General features: G+C 39.5%; 1 protein-coding gene across 7 annotated transcripts in view; it reads left to right on the top strand.

Moving 5' to 3' along the window:
- Window positions 1-26,192, top strand: part of MAP7D1 (MAP7 domain containing 1) — a 93,042-nt gene that overhangs the window by 53,863 nt on the left and 12,987 nt on the right. The window contains exons 2-11 of one of the 7 annotated variants that reach the window (XM_073665923.1): window positions 6,295-6,705; window positions 11,823-11,891; window positions 20,598-20,761; window positions 22,289-22,367; window positions 22,892-23,002; window positions 24,587-24,709; window positions 24,802-24,941; window positions 25,103-25,236; window positions 25,314-25,618; window positions 25,706-25,928. In XM_073665923.1, the coding sequence (XP_073522024.1) occupies window positions 6,295-6,705; window positions 11,823-11,891; window positions 20,598-20,761; window positions 22,289-22,367; window positions 22,892-23,002; window positions 24,587-24,709; window positions 24,802-24,941; window positions 25,103-25,236; window positions 25,314-25,618; window positions 25,706-25,928 (1,759 nt within the window). Of the gene's footprint in view, window positions 1-6,294; window positions 6,706-11,822; window positions 11,892-20,597; window positions 20,762-22,288; window positions 22,404-22,891; window positions 23,003-24,586; window positions 24,710-24,801; window positions 24,942-25,102; window positions 25,237-25,313; window positions 25,619-25,705; window positions 25,929-26,192 lie in introns of all 7 variants that reach the window. The other 6 variants (XM_073665922.1, XM_073665921.1, XM_073665928.1 and 3 more) reach the window with 6 other exon arrangements.

Genomic DNA, 26,192 nt, shown 5'->3' with positions numbered 1-26,192 from the left:
GCACACCTGTGAAGTGAAAACCATTTCCGGTGACTACCTCTTGAAGCTCAACAAGAGAATGCCAAGAGTGTGCAAAGCAGTGATCAAAGCAAAAGGTGGCTTCTTTGAAGAACCTAGAATATAAGACCTATTTCAGTTGTTTCACACTTTTTTGTTAAGTATATAATTCCACATGTGTTAATTCATAGTTTTGATGCCTTCAGTGTGAATGTACAATTTTCAAAGGCATGAAAATACAGAAAAATCTTTAAATGAGAAGGTGTGTCCAAACTTTTGGTCTGTACTGTATTTGGTGAAGAAATAATCCGCTTTGTGGTTCTATAATCAAAAGTTTTCTTCTTATTTGATTTTGGTGTCCAGGGGCTGGTGTGTGCACTGGCTCTTCTCCCTGTTTGTAATTAACCAGCCCCTCCGCCTGCTTCCTCTGAAATCTCAGAAGTGACCGGTCATTCAAAGACCTAGAGGCAGGAGGAGGGGCTGGGGAATCGCCGACAGGGAGGGGAAGACCCAGTGAAAAGTCCAGCCCCTGTGCACCAAAATCTAATTGGCAGAAAACTTCACATGGTGATTAAAGAAGAATCCCAACACGGAGTTCTTCACCAAGGGTGTAAATTTAATCAGTATTACAGCTATGTCTCTTACTTTACATTACAAAATCGTGCTGACAGATTCTCTTTAAAGCAAACCAGTCGCCAGGTCAAAAGTGGCCAGTTTTTGCTCTTGTTTCCACTGTTCCTCTTTATTCTTTAAAAACCCTCATGGTTCCAGAGATATGATCTTTTTATTTGGTGTGTGCTGTATTCACATTTTTATGATCTATACCAAGAGGTAATTGAACACAAGGTAATCATGCAGAGCAGCCTATAGACACATCCCCTTAGTAAACGCCATAAAAATCAGATCCACGTGGGAATGACTGTAAAGTTCTTTGTTATTATTTATTTTTAAGAAACCATTGATTTCTTGGTGCTGTACATGTGAAGAGGGTGTACGTACAAAAACATATATAAATTAGAGTGAACACACAGTGACAGACTGGCGCAGAGAGGGAGAGGACCCTGCCCTGTGCTGCGCAGTGCAAACAGCCAGAAGATGTTGAAGAGACTTGACCTGCGGCTAGCGGGGAACAAGGAGAGTTGAGTATTTGATTTATTTTTTTATGTATGGAGCATTACATTCTACTGTATGGGGTCCATTATACTGAATGGAGCAATTTATGGTGCCCATAATACTGTTATGGAGGACTATGTGGTGCCCATAATACTGTTATGGAGGACTATGTGGTGCCCATAATACTGTTATGGAGGACTATGTGGTGCCCATAATACTGTTATGGAGGACTATGTGGTGCCCATAATACTGTTATGGAGGACTATGTGGTGCCCATAATACTGTTATGGAGGACTATGTGGTGCCCATAATACTGTTATGGAGGACTATGTGGTGCCCATAATACTGTTATGGAGGACTATGTGGTGCCCATAATACTGTTATGGAGGACTATGTGGTGCCCATAATACTGTTATGGAGGACTATGTGGTGCCCATAATACTGTTATGGAGGACTATGTGGTGCCCATAATACTGTTATGGAGGACTATGTGGTGCCCATAATACTGTTATGGAGGACTATGTGGTGCCCATAATACTGTTATGGAGGACTATGTGGTGCCCATAATACTGTTATGGAGGACTATGTGGTGCCCATAATACTGTTATGGAGGACTATGTGGTGCCCATAATACTGTTATGGAGGACTATGTGGTGCCCATAATACTGTTATGGAGGACTATGTGGTGCCCATAATACTGTTATGGAGGGAGGACTATACTGTCCGGTCTAAAATGTAAAACTTTTGAATCCCCCCAGGACACGCACTCTGCACTGCGAGGATTCTCCGGTTTCTGAGCTATTGTAGAATTTACAATAGATATCACTCATGTAATGTAAGAAGTGAAATCTTTGGCATTGTACTATACCTATGTTTCTTATCTGTGCATCATGAATCGTGGTATGTGTTAAAGGGGTCCACTGAGACTTTCACCCGGGCCCACGAAAACCTGGAGCCGGCCCTGCTCGTGTGACTCCCAAAACGGAAAATTTAGACCAAAATTTCTACAATTTGGAACAGATTTGCCACACTTTCCTGAGGTTTGCTGCAGCAAATCAATTACGTTTAGACTTGCGCTAGTACTCTACCACACTTTATTTCTTTTTGACAATCTTGATGCGTAGTAAAGAGTAAACCCATTCTGGACCTGAAGACTTGTTCTGTGTTTGCCTTCTAACATGCTGACCTTTTAATAATGTTTTTATTTTTAATCCAAAATCGGAAACACAAATATTAGGATTTATTTTTTACCAAATTTGTAATGTGGTAAAACTGCAGGAATAAATAATAATTTAATTGGCCTTTATATCTGCTTTATTCCTGCTCTATTCAAAATGTGTACATTAGTCCTTTGGCTCTTTGTGGCAAACACAGGAATCAAACTGGAAAAATTACCTGCTAATTGGATTCGATCCTATTTTGGACACCTCATGGGCCTCACTGTGACTACAAGTTTGGCCGAATAAATGTAGCCGGTCCTTTAGGTTTCTTTTTGGTTAAGCAAAAAGGAAGATCTAACTGCTAGAAAATGCTTATTGATATAGCACCATCACATTCCGCACCGCTTTACACTGTCCCCATAGGGAATTTAGATTGTGAGCCCCAATCAGTATGTTTGTGGAGTGTGGGAGGAAACCTTCACAAACACAGGGAGAACACAAAACCTGCAGATGATGTCCGTGGTGGGATTTCAACCTAGGACCCCAGCACTGCAAAGCAACTGTGCTAACCACTGAGCCACCATATATGTAATTTTACTATAGGTATAAGTAAAGTATTTATTTTTTTCCTGATAGACTTTGTAGTCCTATATGTTTTTGTATTGACGGTTTCACAAAGCATTTGCCGTCCCTGCCTCCCATTGAGGCGTGATTGACAGGCCAAAAGGCAATCTGCAGACCATGACAGAGAATTCTTCATCGAATCTTCTGACGTCTGTCCTTTTTGGCACTTCACGCATCATTGGACGTAATTACAGCAGAAACTGTGTGACTATTCAGACCAGTGGTTCAGCCCAGATGCCTACTACAGGGTAATTCTATTACAGCACCTCAATGATTAAAGGGAATATCCGGGACTTTCTGAAAAAGAAAAACTGTGCCTAAGCACTAGCAGGCAGGTAGTTGCTACTTACCTGCCTGTTGTGCACGGCGGCGTTCTTCCTCGGCACAAAGTGGTCACAGACCGCTCCTGCCAGGGATTCAGCTGCTAACGTCACGTCGATAGAGCAGCGGATTCTCTTCCGCACTGCTCTGTTGATAGCGCAGGACTTTTAACGTCATTCTGATAGGCAGCGGGAATCCGAATGTCAATCTGATTGGTAGGCTAGAAACTTGATGTAAAATGTCACAGAAGTAATATTTTACAGCCTAAAAGTGGAAAATATGGTATCTCTGTATTCTCATAATATTTCCCACTATTGCTGCAAACCTGGCCACAACATTCCCCCCCCAGGTTCCATTGACATATTATAAAGAACTGATCTCAGTGTTGATTGAAATACAGCAAAATCTCACAAAACTGCTGTTCTATTAAATTAAATAATACAGTATAAAATGAATTGCTACATGGCACTAAATGTTATCTTATGTAGTTGCCACTTGTTCTAGCCCTTGTAACTTTTTACTGTTTTTGCGCCTTGGGTGTTTTGTATCCATTCGTTATCAGTATTGCTGTTATTTTGTAATCACTCAGTAAGAAGCAACAGTACATTCATCCTTCTGTTGTTATTCAGGGATTCTGAAATAGATTGTGATCAGGTGGGGCTGCTGTCCCTTCCATGGCATCCTTTTCCTTCCTGAAAGGAAGCGTCATAGGGGAGCCAGTGCTGCGGTCACTCCCCAAAGTTATTCACTGCTTGGATAGGGATGTCCTAAGGAACAATCTTTTGAGTCTGGATTGTCTTTTTTACTGAGCATGCTCCAGTTGTCCATTCCCATATATGTGCTGTATGGTCTCCTACTCACAGCATTACTTTGTTGTGTTCCTTTGCTGGATAACCAGCACATGCACAGTATAAAAGACTCAGCACAGCCTCTGACAAGGATGTGCCTGATGACTTTTCATTTCAAAGCGAGGAAAGCAACTGTCCAGTGACTACCACACTGCCCTTCGATTCTTCATTTCAGGGAGGAAAAGGATGCCAAGTAAGGCTATGTGCCCACGATGCAGAAATGCTCAGGATTTTTTCCTGAGCGTTTCTGCATATCCCTAGCAGAAAAAAAGCATGCGGATTGTACATGCGTTTTTCCTGCCAGGGACATTCAGATGTGAAGCGTTCTTCACATGCATTTCTGCATGCGGGTTGACAAGCGCTTTCCAAGCGATTTTAGCATCACTTGGAAAGTGCTTGACAACTTGGTCACACTATATAAATCCATGCAACCGGCATGGATCTATATAGTGTGACCGAAAGAATGGTAGAAAATAAAAAAATATTTCTATACTTACCTTCTGATGGCCCCCGGTGTCTTGCTTCGCTCCGTCCTGGCTTACCGGTAGCTCGCGGTTCACTACACTGAAGGACCTGCCGCCACATGACTATGACCTCAGCGCAGGTCCTTCACTCCACCGCGAAGCAAGCGAAGACAAGCACACCGGGGGGGCCATCAAAAGGTAAGTATCATATTTATGTTTTATTTTATTATTTTTTTTACAGGTTCTATGGTACCCGGGTCCGGAGGAGAGTCTCCTGTCCTCCACACCCGGGTACCATCCGCACATAGAAATGCATGGAATGTGCATCTACAGATGCAGTGATGCGGAATCCAAGCGAGTCAATGGCGGTGAAAACGCAGCGCTTCCGCAAAATAATTGGTAGTGCTGCGTTTTTTTCCGCAATGATAATCCGCAGCGGAAATTTCTGCAGCATGTGCACAACACATGCGGATTATCATTGGGGAACATGGCAGACCTTCTACCATGCGTTTTTTAAGCATTTGCAGCGTTTTTGCCACTGCGGAAACGCTTAAAAAACGCATCGTGGGCACATAGTCTAAGTGACAGCACCTTGCCCCTGATGATGATGATCTGTTTCTGAATCCCCAGTGTATGCTGGGAGACTCAAACGAATCATCATTGGAATGAAGTAAAAAAAGACTGGAGGTTAGAATAGAAAGAGCTAGTGAAGTATATTAGAAACGTGGTTAGAATAGTAATTAAAATAGGTAGACCTATAATATGAAATTCACTATTGGTGTCGGACAATCACTTTAAAGAATATTATGTTACAGAACCTACAAATATGGTCATTAAACCACGTCCAATTTACCTGAAAGGGGTAGAGAGGGCCCTTGAATGTCCAAGCTGAGCCTTATAAGCCTTGTGGTCAAGTAATAGCATCAAATACCATTTACTGTGAGATTTCATGATAAATATCAATCCCAAACTACCTAGCCCAAAACTGGCCTATAAAATATTAATCGGTCTGTATGTATTTCTAATTTTAATAAAATATAAAGTGCAATAAATAGCATGAGGGTTATTAATTCAACGATGCAATTTGGATCTTGAATTAGCTGCTGCCTTGGTAAAGAGAAGAAAGAGAGTGATTGAAAGTTTGCCAACATAACATAATTTGATGGCAAGGGTTCAGGCAGGAAGAAATAATTCAGTCCAACCACTGTATATGTCATTGTTTATGCTCCGAAAAAGGCAAAAATAATAATAAACATCCATTTCCTATACATTACATCAGCGTTTTGTATTTTCTGCTTAAAAACTGAAATATTGAATGCAGAAAAACATTAAAAATGATTAAGAAAACAAAACAAAGTGCTATCTCTATTTATGTCTTCCATATTATTCCTGGGATGATAACACATAATTGACTCTCTGGTGTACAGTTTTCTCTGAATTTGCATATTTAAAGGAGTTATAATTTCCGCAAATAAAAGTTCTTGCATATACAATATAATATACTTTCCATCTCGTTTCCTGAAGGCTTCCAATATTTCTGCTCCACCATTTGTATCATTCATCAGTCTAGGCAGTTTAGAGCCTAATGTAGTCAGTTCTATTTTCTATATTCAATAGTTTTACTTTACTTTTGGGATGAATACTGGTTTGTTGCAGAATTTGACTGAATGTGTAATGTACTGAGTTGCAGCTAGGCCTTGAGGATGTTGAATCATGTGATGCCCTAATATGTTACTAAGTGGTATTCATATTTTGTATATTTTTTAGGTGTAGAAGCAACAGAAGAAAATGTGCAGCCTCCAGCCGAGCCCTCGCACAAGTCTGACTGTCGGTTAGCAACAGGACAACCAAACACACAGACAGAAGCAGACACTGACAGCTCTTCATCTTTGACGAAGAGCCAACTCTTACAACAGACTCGTGGACCTGATACAGAACAGTCGGCTGATGAGCCCTTTTTCTCTTCACAAACAGAAGATCCTTGTGTTTCTGCTGAGGAGGGACCAAGATTACCCATTGAAGATCACAGTTCTTTACCACAGACTGAAAGACCAGGCACATCACAAGTGGCTGACAGTCCTATCTCTCCAAAAGAAAAGCAAACTGTAAAATGTGATGGGACTTCTCCCTCTGCTGCCCAATCTCCTACTCCAGCTGTTACACCCAAACTAAAAATAGGTGCGCCTCATAAAACTACCTTACTGGCCATTGGCTGACGCATGAATAATTAACATAATCCTAATGTCCGTGTTTAAGAAAACAAGACCACCGTGGAATTAGGGTCTGATTTTAAGGATCTTCTGATATAGCATATAACTGGCTTTGTTTCTCAGCTCTAACCATTACTGCTGCTGTTTGTAATATCGATGAGCTCATCACTTATAATAATGGTTTGGTCAATATGATAATATTTGTTGCAGATCTTGAGCTGACATACAGGCAAAATGCGAGCAAATCAAATCAAAATTTGCTAAACATGATAGCAGTAGTAAGGCCTTGTAAAAATAATGGCAATAAACCTGGACCTTTACCCTCTTGTTAGACTTGGATGATGAATAATATGGCTTCACTGCTGACAAGGTGCTTCCCCTGTCAGCACAGTGCCAATTTAGCTTTAAGCTGATCAGATGTATCGTGTTTGACAGGCTGGTTACCGGGCCTATGTTGCCTAAAAACAGTCTTTGATTGTTTTGTCAAGCAGTCCTACAAGTCTATCATATTATTGAAGTTTTCAGTTAAAGTCAGACTTGTCAGTGACCTAAGGGCAGAAAAAGGGGCAAAGAGGCCTTACAGAACTAAAACCGTGCAATGTGAACTGAGGTCTAAGATGGTACACATGCAAGAAATAGGAGCATGTTCACACAAGCAAAAAGATACAAAACCTACAAAAGACAAAAAATATATCACATACCCTACCATCATTATATATAAATGTAAAGCAAAGTTGCATATGAAATATAGGGTACTTAGTGAACTATTTTTGATCAAAAAAAGTATACAAGCCGTCCCACCAGCAACAAGGTGACCCTAATTGGGACGGTCCTACACTGTCTATATTAAAAACCTTACTGTATATAAAAGTTGAAGTAATGCATATAAAAGGGTAGACAAATAGAACCGGGTCCCAAAATCAGACCACCTAAGCCCGTGGTAAGCTACATATATACTGACCAGCTCAACTAGGGGGATGCCACATCCCTAATTTGCACAGAATGCAAACAAGACAAAAAAACAAGCAATGTGAACTGAGGTCTAAGATGGTTTTACTGAAACTTTTGCCACAAAAATTTATATTAATCTAATCAGTTCCTCCTGCCCTATAACATTCTGCCTGCAGATCCGAAATTATTTTCAACATGATGGGTTCCCTTTTAAGAATATTATTTTCACAAAAAAATTAAAAAGATATAACGAGTGATTTTATGGCATATAAGACCTCTTTAGAGGTCTTTCACATATAACACTGTTTATGGCATTTTGGTTTAAAAAAACATATTATTTAAGCCTTTTCTGGGTGGCTTCTTTTTATTAAAACATTTTAGGGTATGTGCACATGTTAAGCATTTGCTGTATTTTTGTCACGGTTTTTCTGTGCAGTTTTGTCACAAAAACTGAAGGATTTCCTAGTGCCAGAAAAGTGAATGAGATTTCTGAAGTCTCATGCACACATTGCTTATTTTTTCCTTGCAGATTTGAAACGTTCAGTGTTTTTGCAGCAGTTTTCACCTTTTCTAATGAATGGGGGAAAAATACATTAAAAAAACATAAACAACATGCTCATTTTCTACTGCGTTTTCCCTGCCATCACATCCGTATTTGAAGCAGATTTACAGCAGCCTTTTCTGCTGCAAAAGCTCAACGTGATCACATAACCTTTACGATGTGTTCGCATGTTGCGTTTTTTTTTGTGTTTTTTATTATGCAAATTTAAAAGCTGCTTTTTACAGTATCAGTAAAGCATATGAGATTTTAAAATGCACAAGCTTTTTTTTTCCAGACTAACTTGGAAAACAGCAGCGTTTTTTTAAATCTGCAGCATGTCAATTCTTTCAGCCTCCTTGCAGTGTTTTTTCACCCACAGAAAGCAAAGTGAAAAATGCTGCAAAAAACACAACAGCATGTTTCGCTGAGTTTTTTTAAAATTGTCTTTGGTGAATAAAACTAACTTTATTAAGCATGTGCTGTAGACAAAGCACACGTAATATGCCCCCGAGAAACTGGGAAAAAAGTGACAAAAACACTGCGAGAACACTGAAATACAGGTGTTTTGAACGCAGCATTTTTTTTGCCAAGAGAGGCAGGTTTTGTCTGCAGAAAAATATGCAGCAAAAATGCTGAGTGTGAACATAGCCTAATGTGGCTTTTTTTTTTCTCCTAATTGAGCATTTTATTTATACAACCCCTGGCAAAAATTATGGAATCACCGGGCTCGGAGAATGTTCATTCAGTTGTTTGATGTTGTTGAAAAAAATTACCCTTACTGAGTACCACATTTTTTATCTTGATTTCTTTTAGTGTTTCTTAAAGCCCTAAAGTTGTCATCTGAAATGACTTTTGTTTTGTGCCATGTCCGTGATCTGCTTTTTTTCAACAACATTAAACAACTGAATGAACATCCTCCGAGCCCGGTGATTCCATAATTTTTGCCAGGGGTTGTATAAAGCTTTGATGATATCTGCTTTATTTACATGATTAATGCATAGCTTTCCAATAAAATGCCAACCTTTGAGCACAATTTTACATGTTACAACCTGCAATATAATTCAGAATTGCATTTTAATTTCTGCTGAAATGTTCTTTCTAGGCTCATTGTCTGCACAGCGTTTACTCTAGTGATTTGCCGTCTGAGAAGCTTTTAAAGTTGGTCAGCCGAGAGGCCAGTTAATGTGTGTCTGTCAACAGGTTTGTTGACTATATCCAGTAACAGTCAGGCTATATTCACATCATGTTTTAAGGCCTCCATTTGACGTATATGCTGGGAAAAGTACCCAACATGTATGTTAAATTCAGGCATGAAATCTGCATGGTGTCCATTATCCATAGACTTACATGGTAAAAAAGGGAATCTGTCAGCACGATTTAAAGGGACTCTGTTGCTCTGTTGGCACAAACTGTTAACCAAATACAGGTGCTCGGTGCTTCATGGTGGGACCAATAATTTATATACACCTTCCCACCTGTTTGGTTTCCTTCTTTCTCCACCCTTCTCTAGCCTTAAGAAGCCAGAGCTGTCAATCAAAGAAGAGGGTGGGGGTGGAGATTGGCCCCGCCGTGAAGCATCGAGCGGCGGTACTTGTTCAAACTGAGTCCTTTTAACTTCTCTCCACATACTATTTATATTTGCATGTAGCGCTTTCAAAGACAAGTCGAGCAATACATTTACATGGCCAGTCCATTACTCTGTTACTGAGAAATCACCGATTGAATTGATATGAAAATGAGGCTGAAGAGCTATGTGTAGATGTGAAGCTTCTGCCACTCCAGCTTTATTACCTGCCCAGTGCTGCCTCCTCTTACTCAACTGACGAGTCATTTGCCTGAAATCACCCGGCATATAGGCTGTCAGTCAAGCAGGAAGAGGCAGTGCTGGGTGGGGAATAGAGCTGGAGTGACAGGGCTCAGATCTACAGCCTCATTTGCATATCAATTCAAACTTTGATTTCTCAGCAACAGAGGAACCGACTGGCCAGGTAAATGTATTGCTGGACTTGTTTTTGTAAAAGCTACATACACATATAAATAACTTTGGGTATGAAATCATGCTGACACATTCCATTTAATAACCTTTTTGTGATATACTAGCGTATATCGGCCAACAAGATACTTTTTTTGGCCTCTACCTAGCAAAAGAACCCCGTGGACATGTTAATAGACAGGAACTTTCTCAACACACGTTAAACATAGAGCAAAAAAGCTTTCTGAATATAGCCTCAGCAGAATTGTGACTACAGCTCCAGACTATAATACAAGCGGTAGTTCTAGATCAATAGCAGATAGTGTATTCACAACGTTACTCAGCTTGTCTATCTATAAATCAACTGTAAAATTGTGTAAAAATCAAGACCTTTCGTTATCATCAGATATATTGAATATATTTCAAATTCAGCATGGCTTCCTCATCATGTTGACTTCTTCAGTGTTTCAATGAAGCTGCTGTAAAGTCCAACCCAGGTTTTCCAGATGGATTTGCGTGACATTGTTAATTTCACTGCCATTTTGCATGTTTACTAACAGATTATCCCTGATAATGAAGGCAATTGTAGTATACTACAAGTATATGTTAGGGACTATCTTTTTATGCAGTTCATTAATATATTCATGTAGTCTTGACTCTGAACGTTTAAACAATGCATGAGATGAAGGAAGCCGGTTTTCCTTGACCTCGTTTATTTCTGCTTATATACCTGCTGTCGTTTGACAGTATTATGCACATTTTAACTGGCATAATTGTAACATTTAAGAGTTAAAGGTATACATGCAGAAAATTTCCTGATATATGCCTTCTATGTATGTCATTGTATCCTTACAATGATAAACCTCGCCCTTGCTACTATGTTGTACTTTTTTAGCACTATTCTTTGTAATTGAAAAAAGGACTACTGACATATACCAGCTTATCAGATGCCAAAATGACTCCCTTGTCCTCATTTAGGTGAATGGGATCTATGGATACATTTCACGTATGTAGCGTAGCTTTCTAGATGCGTATTCCAAATAGACACGGAAGTGTGAATTCAACCTTCATCTACACTTCTGTGGCTGATGGATGACTTTGCTATAAGTTGACAGTTTTGATCATATATTATATTTTTATATTGTTTTAATCAGATATTTTTACTTTTGCTGTTTTAAGACCTTCTTTGCCAATATAATACAATACATGCATTTATTTCTTCTTCTTGGACTTCCATCGCGAAACCATGAAAGCAAGATTCTTTAGGTGCCCCTAATATTCTTTGCATTAAATGAAGCAAACAGAGTCCAAAATGTGAAACTTTGGTCTGTGTGTGCGATCATTTGCAGCAATGAAGTCTATAAGGTTATTGTGGCCATCCACAAAGCCGAACACCACCAGAAAGGAGCACGAGTGGAATCCATAATTTCATACTTTGAACTCTGTTTGCCGTATTAAACTTAGTGGCTGTATATGGGGTACGTCTGAATCCCTTTTTTAGGGATTAAGATAGAATCTCAATTGACGTTAGAACCGTACTGCAAAATATAGTGTAATAAGGGTGTAAAAAAGCAAAAAAAAATCTAAATGTACTAGAACCCATGTTTGAATTTCCTTGCAGACACCCAGAAAGCAGAACAACGACAGAAGCAAGCAAAAGAAAGGAGAGAAGAAAGGGCCAAATATCTGGGTGAGTAGATAACAAAACATCGCGTGTTATTAACCTAGCGTCATGCTATAGAGGCTCTGTCTCTTCCATTAGAACTCTTGAAATTTGCCCTTGCCAGGAAAACTCGCAAGTCAAATACATGAATATTTCATTTACTGTGGAGGCTAAACAACATGAATATTTCACTTCTTCCAGACACATAGGAAGCAGAGAACTTCTGTCTTCGCTGTTGAGTTTTCTTTGATGTGCCCTCTTCACCCAACTATCCTTGCTATAGCGCCAACATATGCCACTGCACTAAATGCATGCTATATCTGAATTATACTTTACCCAAAGGCTGGATATAAGAAATGCAAATTGACAATAATTCAATTAAATTGAGTAAGGAAATAAGTTGTACAACTCCTAGTTAATTATTTTCAGCGTCGGTATGAAACACTGCTTTTTGTAAATCTCCCCTTTGTGGAGTGTGGCACTTATAGAGATTCATCTCTCTACATGTAGTTCCAAAAATCCACCCACAGTTTATTTTTTCATGTGGGCTATATGTTGTCTGCTACATTGTAAAGGAGGCGAAATAACAGTTCCTAGAGTACAGAGTTCCTTTCTAGTGTGAAGATGTCACTGTGGCTCTGCCTCAATTCTTCTACATGACTGCAGAGATGATGACTAGAAACTCATGTTCTGTCACGCCATACCAGCTCAACGCCTTGATATGCAGAGCAACTTGTCTTTTCTTCAAGCTTATTGAAGTTCATGCTCATGACGAAGACAGGAGGATGATGCTTGAAAAGCAGTGAGATTTGTTTGAAGAATTGCTACTTCTAGTGACTTTAGTTCATATTTCATATTTTTACAGTCACTACTAAAATCTCCTAAACAGTTGTTTTGCTTAAAGAGAATCTTTCACCAGTTTTAGTATGCTAATCTGGCCACATCATGGAATAGTGGCTACAGAACTGAATGAAAAGTGGTCTTTTTTTTTTCTTTCTTATCTCCAATGTGGAGATATTGGCTTGTAAAGTTTAGATTCTAATTCATGCTAAGACTAAAGGGGCGTTAGCAGAGACTTGCTTTTAGGGGCGTGTACTTTTCCCCTGTATGACGGTGACCAATCGTAAGCAGGAGGTGCCAAAACGAACACACCCCTAGAGAAGCTTAGAACTGTCTTTCTTCTGTGAGACAGCCCAGCTCTTCTAAATGTTCTCACTGCTAGCATTAGCTATGTGGAGCAGAGCTTTGTATCACTGCAAAGACCTCTTTCAGCTTTCATCTTATGGGACCAGGTGATCAGTAAGAAGAGCAGAGCTTGGTGTGGTTACATGTCTCACGTGAAAAAGCCAAGTCTGACTTCCTCTGGGGTCATGATCTTCTTTTTTTTTTTTCTTTTTTTTCCCCCTCTCCTGCTTATGATTGCTCAATCTCATGCAGGGGGGAAAAGGTACATGTCCCCTGATATAAATCTTAAGTGCCTTTTGGTCAGAGCATAAATTAGAATCTAAACTTTACGAGTGAATATCTAAAGATTGGTTAAGAGAAATTAAAATCAAAAAAATTATTTTTTTTCCAGATCTGCTGGTGAAAGGTCCTCTTTAAAGGGAATCTGTGACCAGATTTTTGCTACCCCATCTGAGAGCAGAATGATGTAGAAGCTTACACCCTGATTCAAGCAATGTATCACTTACAGGACTGCTTGTTGTAGTATTAATAATCTCCTGTTAATAAAAGTAATTTTTATCACTGGAGGACTAGAAAACTTGCTGCAATGTTGTCCTCCATATTCATCAGCTCTGTATAACCCTGCCCACACCACTGACTGGCCGCTTTTTGTGTGCAATGTGCTTAGGCAGGAAGCAGAAAATCTGTGGTGGGGGCGTGATAACACTGATCTCATGAATATAGAGGACTACATGGCAGTCAGTTTACTAGTCCTCCAGTGATCTGCTAATAAAAGTGATGTTGTCAAAACTACAGCAATCAGTCCTGTAAGCGATACATCACTGGAATCTGGGTCTCTATGTTTACATCATACTGCTCTCACATTATTTTGGCTCAAACCTTGTGCCGATGCAAAAGTTTGGGCACCCTTGGAGATTTGTGTGCTCATAACTTTGATCAAGGTTTCAGACCTTAATTAGCCTGTTAGGGTTATGGCTTCTCAACTATTGTCGTTAGGAAAGACCAGGTTATGCAAATTTCCCAGCTTTATTAAAACCCAGCCTCCTCTAACCTTGTGCCAAAAAACAGCAGCCATGTGTTCTAAGTGGCTGCCTAACACTCTGAAAATGAAAATGGTGGAGTCCCACAAAGCAGGAGAAGGCCATAAGAAGATGGCAAAGTGTTTTCAAGTTGCCCTTTCCTCAGTTTGAAATGTAATTAAGAAATGGTAGTTAACAGAAACAGTGGAGGTTAACCCCTTTACAGCCTGTGCCGTATTAGTACACACAGGCTGTAATCCCCCGGTTCAGTGAGGGCTCCGGCGCTGAGCCCGCACTGAACCGGGCACATGTCAGGTGATTATTACAGCTGACATGTGCCCGCAACAGCCGCGGGTGGAATCGCGATCCACCCGCGGCTGTTAACATGTTAAATGCTGCTGTCAATCTCTGACAGCGGCATTTAACAACGCTGCGCCAGAAGTGCGTCACTTACCCCGCACATCGACGACCCCGTCACGTGATCGCGGGTCACCGATTGGTGGTCATGATAACCCTGGGTCTGCAGCAGACACAAGTGGTTGTCATGAGCGGGTCGCTATGAGCGCCACCTAGTGGTCGGCGCTCATAGCACAGGACCATTTCTGCTACATACAGGTGAGCTGCTGATCATCTGTATGTAGCAGAGGCGATCAGACAAGTGCTGCTTCTAGTCTCCTATAAAGACTATAGAAGCAAGCAAAAAGTGAAAAAAAAAAAAGAAAAAGTTTTTAAAAATATTAAAAAAAATATAAAAGTTTAAATCACCCCCCCTTTCGCCCCATTCAAAATAAAATAAAAAAAACCCTACATACACATTTGGTATCTACTGTTCAAGGAAGAGTCATCAGAAGAAAACCTCTCCTGCGTCCTCAACATAAATTTAAGCATCAGAATTATGCAAAAGAACATCTAAATAAGCCTGATGCATTTTGTAAAGAAGTCCTGTGGACTGATGAGGTTAAAATAGAACTTTGTCCATAATGATCAAAGGTATATGTGGAGAAAAAAGGGTACAGAATTTCAGGAAAAGAACATCTCGCCAACCATTAAGCATGGGGGTGGATAAATCATGCTTTGGAGTTGTGTTGCAGCCAGTGGGACGGGGAACATTTCACAGGTAGAGGGTAGAATGGATTCAATGAAATTTCAACAAATTATTGATGCAATAATAACAGTATCTGTAAAAAAGCTGCAGTTGAAAAGAGGATAGCTTGTACAAAATCCACACTAGACTACCTCAAAAGACAAGCTGAAGGTTTTACAATGGCCCTCACTGTCCCCTGATCAGAACATCATTGAAAATCTGTAACTAGTCCTCAGAATACCAGTGCATGCAAGACTACCCTGGAATCTTTCTGAACTGGAAGAATTTTCCAAGTGGAGAATAGATGAAAATCCCTCAAACAAGAATTGAAAGACTCTTGGCTGGCTACAAAAAGCACTTACAAGCTGTGATACTTTCAAAAGGGGGTGTTATTAGGTACTAACCATGCAGGGTGCCCAAACTTTTGCATCGGCACATTTTCCTTTTTGTAATTTTAAAAATGTAAAAGATGAGAAAAAATGTATGTATGTGTGTATATATGTATATTTGTATGTATGTGTGTGTGTGTATATATAATATATATTTTTATGGCCTAAAATACAAAGGAAATGTCATCTTTAACCTTAGGCCTTTTAGAGATCATTTCATCTTCAACTTGCTTAACTATACACAATAACAGTAATCTTGACCAGGGGTGCCCAAACTTTTACATGCCGCCACTGTAATTTGATAAAATCCGACATGTTGGTCTAGTTGTTTTTAGTACCAAGGAAAAGACAAGGCAGTGTTTAATTGAAGAGTAATAAGTCCAGCTCTCTGGCATTTCTCCAAACCTTGTGAGATTGCCGGGTTACAAATATTGATTAGCTTCTTTAGAATGTTTTTATGTCGGTCCATAACCATTGATCTAAACCTACTGCGGAACTTTAAGGCGGTGCCCTGGAAACTCTGCAGTCCCCAATGTCACCCTGCAGACACCAGTGGATGATGGAATAGAAGAGGATCTATATACAGAAATCTCTGTGCTGTGCAGTGCAGAATGAATGCATTTTACTTGATGTGGGGTATTGTTACCCTAGTGTGAATGGCCTGCTGTTGGTACACATTCTAATTGCATGTATTCACCAATAACCTCGTTTTACTGAGCAAAAATATGTGAAAAAAAACTCCTTATAACACATTTTATAGAAAAAAAAAAAAATCTTGTACATTGTATAGTAAATGTCCTCAAGTATGCTTAAATGAGTAAATTATACAAAGTACTAGTGTACTTCATGTCACAATCATGCTGTCCTGGGCCTGTCAGGTCCTCTCTGTACCTAACACAGTATACTGTTGGCATGAGATTAGAGCTGTGTGTGAAGGGTGCTGGTTGACTACTCATTTCAGTAGTTAAAGGGAATCTGTCACCCTCTGGGAGATATCAGACCTCCTACTATGGGCATACAGGTTATAGAAAAGTAATTGCAGAGAAATCTGTTTTTATAAACTCCGTTTTGCACAGGCTTGGCGTCCCCCAGACGCTAAGAAATCACCGCCTGTCTGTTTATTATTCCCCGAAATCCTCGCCTATCTGCTTAGTTACCATATTCCCCCCCCTCCCCTGCACATCACAGGGCCCTATCCTTAGGATAGGTCATCAATGTTTGATCAGTCGGAGTCTGAAACCTGGCACTGATCAGATGTCCTCGGTGGCAGCCAATTGAAAATGCCCAATTGCGGAGCTGCTCAGTCTTCTGATAGTGGGCGCGGCAGGGTACTGCAGATCCGCCTACTATTGATTTGAATTCAAATCTAACAATGAACATTTTTAGCTGGCTCTTGTTTCTATGATATCAAATGGTTTTGCATAAAAGTTTCAGTACTTTGAAAATTTATTATTTTTGCAAATATAAAGATGCAGAATATTTTGTTATGCCAATTTTCAGATATTTATTTAGAGGAAACTTGGCAACAATTCAAATAACTAAAACATGTCTAAACACTTACGAATTATAAGCAGTTACAATAATTGCACTACAAATTTGGTCCTCATTCAGTGGTCCTATTTTTTTTGCTTGTCTCTTATACTCCTGCATTAGATCATCTCTTACAATTGTCCACAGTAATCTGCAAGCATTGATGGATTCCATTTTCCTTGATATCTTTTCTCTATACCCTCAATATCTTGGTGAAATCTCTCAATGCTCATCACTCACTGCTCCGCAGTTTGGTGAAATGCAGTCTAGGTGCAATTGTCTTTAAGGACATGTTTCTGCCAAGATCCTTATGTTTTGAGCAGATTTTCCACCAGCGCTTCGTTATCTGCTCTTGAGTTTCCCAAAAAATGAGGTACCACTAATGCGAATGCTACCCATGTAGCCTTTTCCTTGCTCTGCAGCAAACTGACAAATTCCTCATCTTGAGGAGGCTTACGAATATGACATCTAATAAAGACTCCTTCCTTTATCTTTGCTTCACTCAACCTTGGAAATTTATCAATGAGATATTTGAATGCTTTTGTATATTCTCCATTGTTTTTTCATAGTTCATTAGGCCAACAATGTGGGTCAACAAGTGCTGGATGCAGGATATTTTTACTCCCTGGCTGAAGTGAATGTCGGAGAGGCCAGTCTTTTATTGTAGTAGTAATATTTTCCTGTACGACTATCCCACTCACACAGAAAGCAGCAGTACTTTGTGTATCCACCCTGAAGACCAAGTAAGAAGGCAACCACCTTTATGTCACCACAGAGAGTCCACAAATGTTGGTCATAGTTCAGGCACCTCAACAGCTGATTCGGACTGCATAATCAACTGGAATTGAAGGTAGCACATTGCCATTATGCAGCAAGAGGGCTTTTAGGCTCGTTTTGGACTAATCAATGAAAAGCCTCCAATCCTCTTATGACTTCTCTTCAGAGCTTCCATTAAACTGTTGATGTTGTTGCATGCCACAAGATCGCCTTCCATGAAGAAGTAGTGGACAAGATCTTAATCATTATGGCGGAACAAAGAAATCCAAACATCGCCCGCTAGGAGATTCCACTGCTGTAGCCTGGAACCTAGAAGTTCAGCCTTAGTCTTGGGCAGATCCAAATCTCTAACAAGATCGTTCAGTTCACTTTGTGTTTTATAAGGTGTGGTTCAGTTGAGGTTGCTGGCAAAAAGTCTGAATTGTGAGAGGAAGATGCTTTGACACCAAGCGCCCTATTCTTCTTCCCTTGACTGGACTGAAAATGTTTCTGGTGCTTTTGGAACCAGCAGTTCTTTTGTATGTGATACTGGGTGCATTGCAGATGAATGTTTGGATGCTGTAAAGTTCACTTCTTTCTCCTTGAATCTCCTTTCGTAATCTGGTAGGGGGGGGGACCATGTAGAAATAGCAATTGGTATTGTGATCGCTTGTCTCTCTCCAGATCATTGGGACTGCAAAAGGCATATATTACATCTTACCCAGTGGTTGCAGGGGAAGTGGCAATGTACATCTATTGCAGCATAGGTGTGGATCCCAATTCTTGTCCTGGTCTCTTATTTTGCAGCCAAAATACAGTTTGTAGGCTTTCCTCATCAAGTTTCACCTTTGTGACGCAAAAGTGACTTCTCTGCATATGTGCCAAATACAATCTGCTTTGAAAAGAAAAAAGACATTGAAGCTGGTAGTAAGAAGCGCTAGGATGTCAAAATGAGGGGCAAACAGTCCATGAGCTAAAATTAAAAAGTAAGCCAAAGCAGCTCACCAGTAACCCCAAAGGGGTGACATGTGGAAAATGCAAAAGGTAAAAGCTGGTGATAAGCGCTAAGGCATATAAAATTCAGCAATTACTACCTTTTTAATAAAGTCCTTGTAAAAACACAATGCGTTTCGACGGCATGCAAGCCGTCTTCATCAGGTGATACAAGGAAATGACCTCAGGAATGTTATATAGGATCAAAAATCAAACCGATTGGACCGCTCATTAATGACATAATAACAATCAGTAATTTAACCCCCTAATATTGTCTGCAAGCCAGCGGGGGGAACACAAACCAGCATGTAGGATACCATGAATCATATTATATTTCACAAAAAAAAAAAACACTTATTTAAAAAATAATTGAAAAATAAAAATATATATACATACACATATACACACATGCACACACATAAATAAAGCATGCGTGCACATGCATGTATATTTAATTTAAAATTAATAAATGTTAAACGATGCATTCAATTATATACGCTAAAAGCTATTATAAAGCTCATTTCATTATATTTTCAATAGTAAGATTATGTCCTTCCGGTGTAAAGTGCACAATTTAAAAATCCAGAAGCTTTCTTTCTTAATAAGATTGCCCAAACTATTTTGCATACTTTTATCTATATGATCAATAATTGTAAGGGTCATTTGACTAGGGTCCCCCTGATAAACTCTGCAATTGATACCCATTGGTATTTTAATATTGTGCATCAGAGGGATTGTTTTTTGATCCTATATAACATTCCTGAGGTCATTTCCTTGTATCACCTGATGAAGACGGCTTGCATGCCGTCGAAACGCGTTGTGTTTTTACAAGGACTTTATTAAAAAGGTAGTAATTGCTGAATTTTATATGCCTTAGTGCTTCTTATCACCAGCTTTTACCTTTTGCATTTTCCAAATACTATCTGCTTTGTCACTGCAAGAACGAGGCATATTTGAATAAACATAGAAACCTGTCAATATACTAAGAAACTAAGATGAGAAATCCTTAAACTGTGTACCTTACACAGAGAACATTTATAAAAGTAGGTGATTCAACTGTAATTAGGATTACGTCATCGGAGCAGAGTTGTCGCTTTTTGTTTGGTTCAATAGACGACGTAATAGACTAGCTACTAACAATGCAATAATGATGATGAAATAATAAAGATGCAATTTTTCTATAAGCCTGTATGAAAGGTGTCCTAAGTAATTACAACCTCCTCTGGATCTTGAAAATTGGAGCCCATCAGCAAATTTAAGCATCATATTCGTTTTCAGCACCACAAAATTAGTTGAATTCAACTTTTTTCACTTGTGAACCAGTTTAGCTATAGAATAGTGTATCTTATGCCTGAAAAAAAACCTTTTAAGCTCAAAATCGGGACACTTTTGAAAGATGAAGAATTTTAACAAGTTGTAGAACTGACTAATTTAGACACATTTGAGTACACCTTTGTTTCTGCTCTAGACAAGTCCATAAACTAGTAAAGTTGTGAAATCACACATATATACTAGAAATTGTATGAACAGTAGTTCCTTCATGTGTACTATTCTTGGAATTACTGTACAGTAGCTGCTATGGGCTGCCCATCAGAAAATGCAAGCTGTTATTTATGGCAGCATATTTGCTGATGGATTTTCAGTAGAACTGAAGATTTTAATTCCCTGTGACCAATCTTATATATTTATGTAATTATATATCCAAAGAGAGAGTACAGATTATCCTAGTCATGCAGCTCAAGCATGATCTCTAACCAAACTTTATAATTACCTGCAGCTGCCAAGAAGAATGTGTGGCTTGAGAAAGAGGAAAAGGCAAAACAGCTTCGGGAGAAACAAATACAAGACCGGAAGAAGAAGTTAGAAGAACAGAGGCTGAAGGCCGAGAGGAGAAGAGTCATACTGGAGGAACGGCAAAGGTTAAAGTATGAGAAGAATAAGGTACATAAGTGTGAATAGTCAGTGCTATGTGATGGCTTTTCCTATTGTCAAAATGAATATACTTTGCTTCAGTAGCAATATAAAACACCTAAAGTAATGCAGAATCATTTTATAGTTATTCAATATATGAATTTGGCATTTTTATTGGAATGTCTAATTTATTATTACTCCTGAAATCTATCGCTTTCACTGAAAACTCTCTTTAGCTGTGGGAGAAAGGCAAATTAGTGGAAGTTAAAAATTCATGAAATCAATCAGCTATCTCTGCGCATCAGTGTACAGCAGTCTGTCAACTGATCTGGGCTCCAGACCGACATAAAACAGAACTGTGTTACTTCCAGGGTCATATCTTGAAGCTTGTGGGTCCCAATGCAAAATCTCCAATGAGGCCCTCAAGTAACACAGGTCTTTAATAGTTTTTTCATATGGGACAAAGGGACCTTTGGACCCCCGTAGTCTAAAGGGCCCGTCCGGGTGCAATTGCAACCCCTGCACCTATTATTATAGTTACGCCCCTAATTATTACATATTTATAATTTTAGGCCATTTTGTCTTGGATAAGTCTTGCTAGTTATCTAGTGGATACCTGCCCATACTGAACAGCTTAATGATTATAGGAAGGGGGCAGTGTTCATTTTTATTTGCATTTTGTCTTCATACTCCTAGCATCCAGCTAGCCTGTCATAAACCTGTAATTACACATAAGATAACAATGTTATTCTCATGAAGAATCAATGACAATTCAACCATGTCATTACCTGTAGGAAAGACAGACGTGCAGACTAGCATGTTCTGTAGCCTTGCAGGGGATTTATCTGACTAATGCACAATACACTTGATCCACTGTGTGCAGACAATGGCAGCATCTCATCATTTATATAACAAAACTACCCAGTTTATTATATAGGAGCATAGGTAAATTTGTGAATCAGGGAAATGTAATATTTTCATGCATCTGAACAGTGGGTCCCCAGGGCTGTGGAGTCTGAGTCCATTTTGGTGGAGTTGATATAAAATGGACCGACTCTGACTCCTAAAATATATAATAAATTGGGTTCAGTAGTACAATGCAGTTTGTGGGGAATATTTTTTCATAAGAATTTGGGAAAGTTATGAAATGTCCTATAAATGTCTGTCCTATTCCTGATCTAAGGGTCTAGACTTTTAGCTGAGATGATTCTCTGCTATAGTAAATTGATCACTTAAACATGAGCCATGTATGAGGGAGTCGGAGTCGTGGAGCCGGTGTCATGGAAATTGAGGAGTCAGAGGTTTGGCTTACCAACTCCACAGCCCTGAATGTAACTGGAGGGTCCTTGGCACCCCAGTCCAACACTGCTAGTATTTATATTATGGAATGCTTTTTAGGATGAAGCTTAGATGATAAAAGTTGGTGGTTTTGTTTTTTCTTTCCATATGGTTCAGAAGTTGTCAGTGGAAATGGTAAATCTAGTATTTATCACATTTATCTAAACCTATGCCATGTTTTGCATGTGTTTGTAACTGTATGATATTGTCACTTGTTAGGAGAAATATGAAGCAGCAGTCAGCCGTACCACAAAGAAGACTTGGGCAGAGATTCGTCAGCAACGATGGTCATGGGCTGGTGCGTTAAATCAGAACTCTCCAGGACATAAAGGGGGTAAATAAAAGAAGTACTGCATATGTTACTGGTACTTTTTGATATCTTTTTGTAATGATCTCTCTGCGTTGACATTAGCATTCCGCTGATCCAACACAATATCTAATGTCTATGTTGGCTGTCAGACATTCTCCTAAAAACTGATATTGGGAAAAAAATACAAAAGGATTGGACAGGCTGGATTTTATGGTTTCTCATGGAGCTGCTTGGATGCTGCTTATCCCCCACTATATGAAAAAAAAATGAACATTTGCTAAGAGTTTAGCCATAGTTGCATGTTAATAAGGGAGGCTGGACTTTGAGCTTTTAGGCGAATGGCTATCTAACATTTCCAGCCAACTACACTCCTGTGGTGATGTGTATGTCAGGCCTGGGGCTAAATCTCTATAAACGTAGTTGTTGCTGTTGCATGTAGGCTAGAAGGCTGATATAATAATCAGATACTTATTGTATTGTGCTGTGCTTTTCTTGTTTCTCCTAAACTTTAGCTGTAAATAGATGCTCAGTGTCTGCCGTAAACCTTCCCAGGCATGTAGACTCAATAATCAACAAGCGATTATCTAAATCCTCTGCCACCTTGTGGAACTCACCAAACAGAAGTAAGTGTTGTGGAAGTTTTCTAATTATATCCAGGGTTGGCTCATCCTCCTCTGTGTAACAGCAGGCCTTGCATAATTCTGACATCCTATACATCAGCATGCCCTGGAATTTACAGTGTGGTTTGAATTAGAGGTTGCTTGCTTGAAGATCACAAAGAAGTTGGAGTGTTGCTGCAGGACAACATCTGCTTTAGGATGTGCAGACACTTTTTTTCAAGAAGTTTATTAATGGCCAAGTCCATGTATACACATGAAAAATACAATATAAAAAAACTTGCGGCTAAAAGACTCTTAAGACACTGGATTGCTTTCTGTTTCTCTGGAATTTAGTTACCAGATTTGGCCTCCCAACTATTTCCAGGGCGGATAGCAGAGGAGGAAGCTTGATCATTGTGGAACAGTGAAGTTGCTGGCCTGTCCTTTCTTTTGTAAACCTACGACTAGACTTACTGCAGATCTGAAGATATGAACTCTTGAAATGAACAAGACTTCTGCAATGTTATCCAACTATTGATATGTTGATACAATTGAAAGACACAATTCATGACTACATCATCTTTTCACTGTGACTATAGAGTGTCATGCCATAAAGCAGGAGTGGTTAAGTGCTAGGAAATATGTGGCTCTGTCACTACAATTCTCCAAAAACATTGGTTACAAGGGAATACGTTTTGTCATTCGCAGTAGGTATACATTTTCTATATCATGTAGCCTATGTTAAAGGGAATCGAATATAATATGAATATAACAAACTTTTTTATATTTCTGTTTGAAATTGGCCACTAGAGCAGGAACAAAGTGAACATTTCCTGTTTTCTGCGCATCATTTGTTAGCCTTGCCGTATAGACTGTGACAGGATGAGCAGTACCATATTATCATTAGACGGTAGGAGCTATTGTACTGCTGGAGGGCTAGATAATGCGTAATACCAACACTATACACACAGATAATACTGTATGTAGCTTGTCTGTTATTGCTGGTCACTGAGGGAAAGGGCCATACTCCCATCGCTTTCCAGAGAGTAATAAGCGGACCTTTCTCTGTCAGGCAATTGCCAATTTATTAGGCTACCATAAAGCAGTTGTCCTGTACTATCTATGCAGACATTGTGCCACATACATTGTTGATTTGACGCATGTTGATAGCCATGTTAGATACTTTTCCTTACATAACCTCTTGGTTGGATTACTTTTAGACTAATATTTTTAAATTGTCTAAAAAGACACAAAAAAATAACTAAAACACATAATAAAATTGGCACAACATATGTACGGCAGTTTCTTGGCACAAATTGAGCCAGAATTTAAGCACATTTACTATTTTAAATCTCCACCGATGTCTGTGCTCTAGAATGGCTGCTAATGCCAGCTATAGGTAAACCTAGTAAAATGAATAATAATCCAGATTTAATCCACATGTTTTCTCAACTGTGAGAGTTTTTTGTATAATGGAAATTATTTTTTTAAATATTAACTGTGAACATTTTTTTTCTTTTCTCTATCTATTCATTAATACCTGTTACAAATTCACAATTGCTGTTTCTTTCATTTATTTGTGGCGTTGACCTGCTTATCTCTTGGCAGACAGGAGCTTGCAGCTGAGCCCATGGGAGAGCAGTATTGTTGACCGTCTGATGACACCCACCTTGTCCTTCCTAGCACGAAGCCGCAGTGCTGCAACACTCCCTGGTAACAGCAGAGAATTGAGTAAGATTTTGAGTGGTGTGTTTCTGTAGGCAAACTGCGCTTTAGTCCTCTTTCTCTGGTGTTCTTACTTTCATGCCTTATATCTTTACCAGGTGCCCATGTATGTCCCCGTTCTGCCTCTGCAAGTCCACTTGCACCATGTAATAATCACAAGCATCGTTGCTCCGAGCGTCGTAGGACCACAGCTGGCAGTCCTGATGTAACGCCAAGGAAAAGGAATGATTCATCCCCAGTGAGTAGCTTCTAAATATGTTATCAGACCATAAATCAACCCATTGAGATACTAGGAAGTCATTTGCCTTTTAATATGTTACATGCTTTAGAAAATGAGCGTAATTTTAATATATTTGCGCTATAAATATGCATGGTTAATTAATAATCTGTAATCCTTAGAAAAAGAAAGAAAAGAAGGAGAAAGATAGAGAAAATGAGCGTGAAAGAAGTGCGCTAGGTAGGGAGCGTATCGTAAAAAAACGCCAGTCACTTCCTGCAACTAAAAGCCGCATATCCTCCACACCTGACAAAAGGTCAGTTTTACTAAAGAAGAATGCGCGTTTTTGTCTACTTGGAATCTGTTTGTAATGGTTTCTGTCCATTTCTGCAGTTTGAAGTCTAAAAATCGCCCGTCCTCACCATCTACTCCTACCAGGCGGCCAGTTTCACCCTTTCCAAGTCCATCAGCACCACTAACCCCAAAACAGCCTTCCCCAAAGGGTGCTCAGGTGACACCCAAGTCTAAAGCTAAGACAGATAAACTAAAGGAAGAGAAGACCCCAGGGAAGGTCAAAGAGAAGAAAGCTGAGCACAAAGTTGACAAAGAGAGGCTGCCATCCCCTGCACCTCAACTAGAGGAAACAAAGGCCCAGGAACCACCAGAAAGTGCCTCTTCTAGCACCACACCAAATATAGGTTTGTACCCTTCAGCTGGACGTCTACCATCCTCTTAAATTTGTCTCTGTATATATTTTATTAAAATAGTACCTTTTTATATTCCAGACAATTCAGCTACAGTTTTAAGTGCTGCTACTCCTGCACAAACCCTCACGCCTATTTCTGCTGCAGTGAATGTTTCTTCCCCAGCTCCTTCTCCAAGTAAGCCAATGGCGGGCACAACTGATAAAGAGGAGGCTGCCCGTCTACTAGCAGAGAAGAGACGGCAAGCAAGGGAGCAAAGAGAGAGGGAGGAGCAGGAGAGGAGGGAGAGAGAAGAACAAGAAAGGTGAAAACTTAAAAGATCTAGCTTTTGGGGTTTGGGGAACAGCCAGTGACTACTCTGTGACAAGTGTGGTTTGCGATGTACTGAGCAACAATTGGCAATTTTATGAAAGAAAAGCATGAAATAGAGGCACTTCAAGGAAGTCTTTATAATCATTCATGGACATGTTGAATCCTGCAAGTAGGAACATGGCATTACATTACTACATACTAGAGAAGGTGCAAATCTATTTGCAGGACTGGTTCAGAGTCCACTTTTGTTATCTGT

The sequence above is a fragment of the Phyllobates terribilis genome, unplaced genomic scaffold, assembly GCF_046119375.1.
Source record: "Phyllobates terribilis strain yellow unplaced genomic scaffold, ASM4611937v1 Scaffold_2__4_contigs__length_985480577, whole genome shotgun sequence".
NCBI lineage: Eukaryota > Metazoa > Chordata > Amphibia > Anura > Dendrobatidae > Phyllobates > Phyllobates terribilis.
Note: the sequence above shows the minus strand (reverse complement) of the source record. Positions and strands in the feature narration are given on the sequence as shown.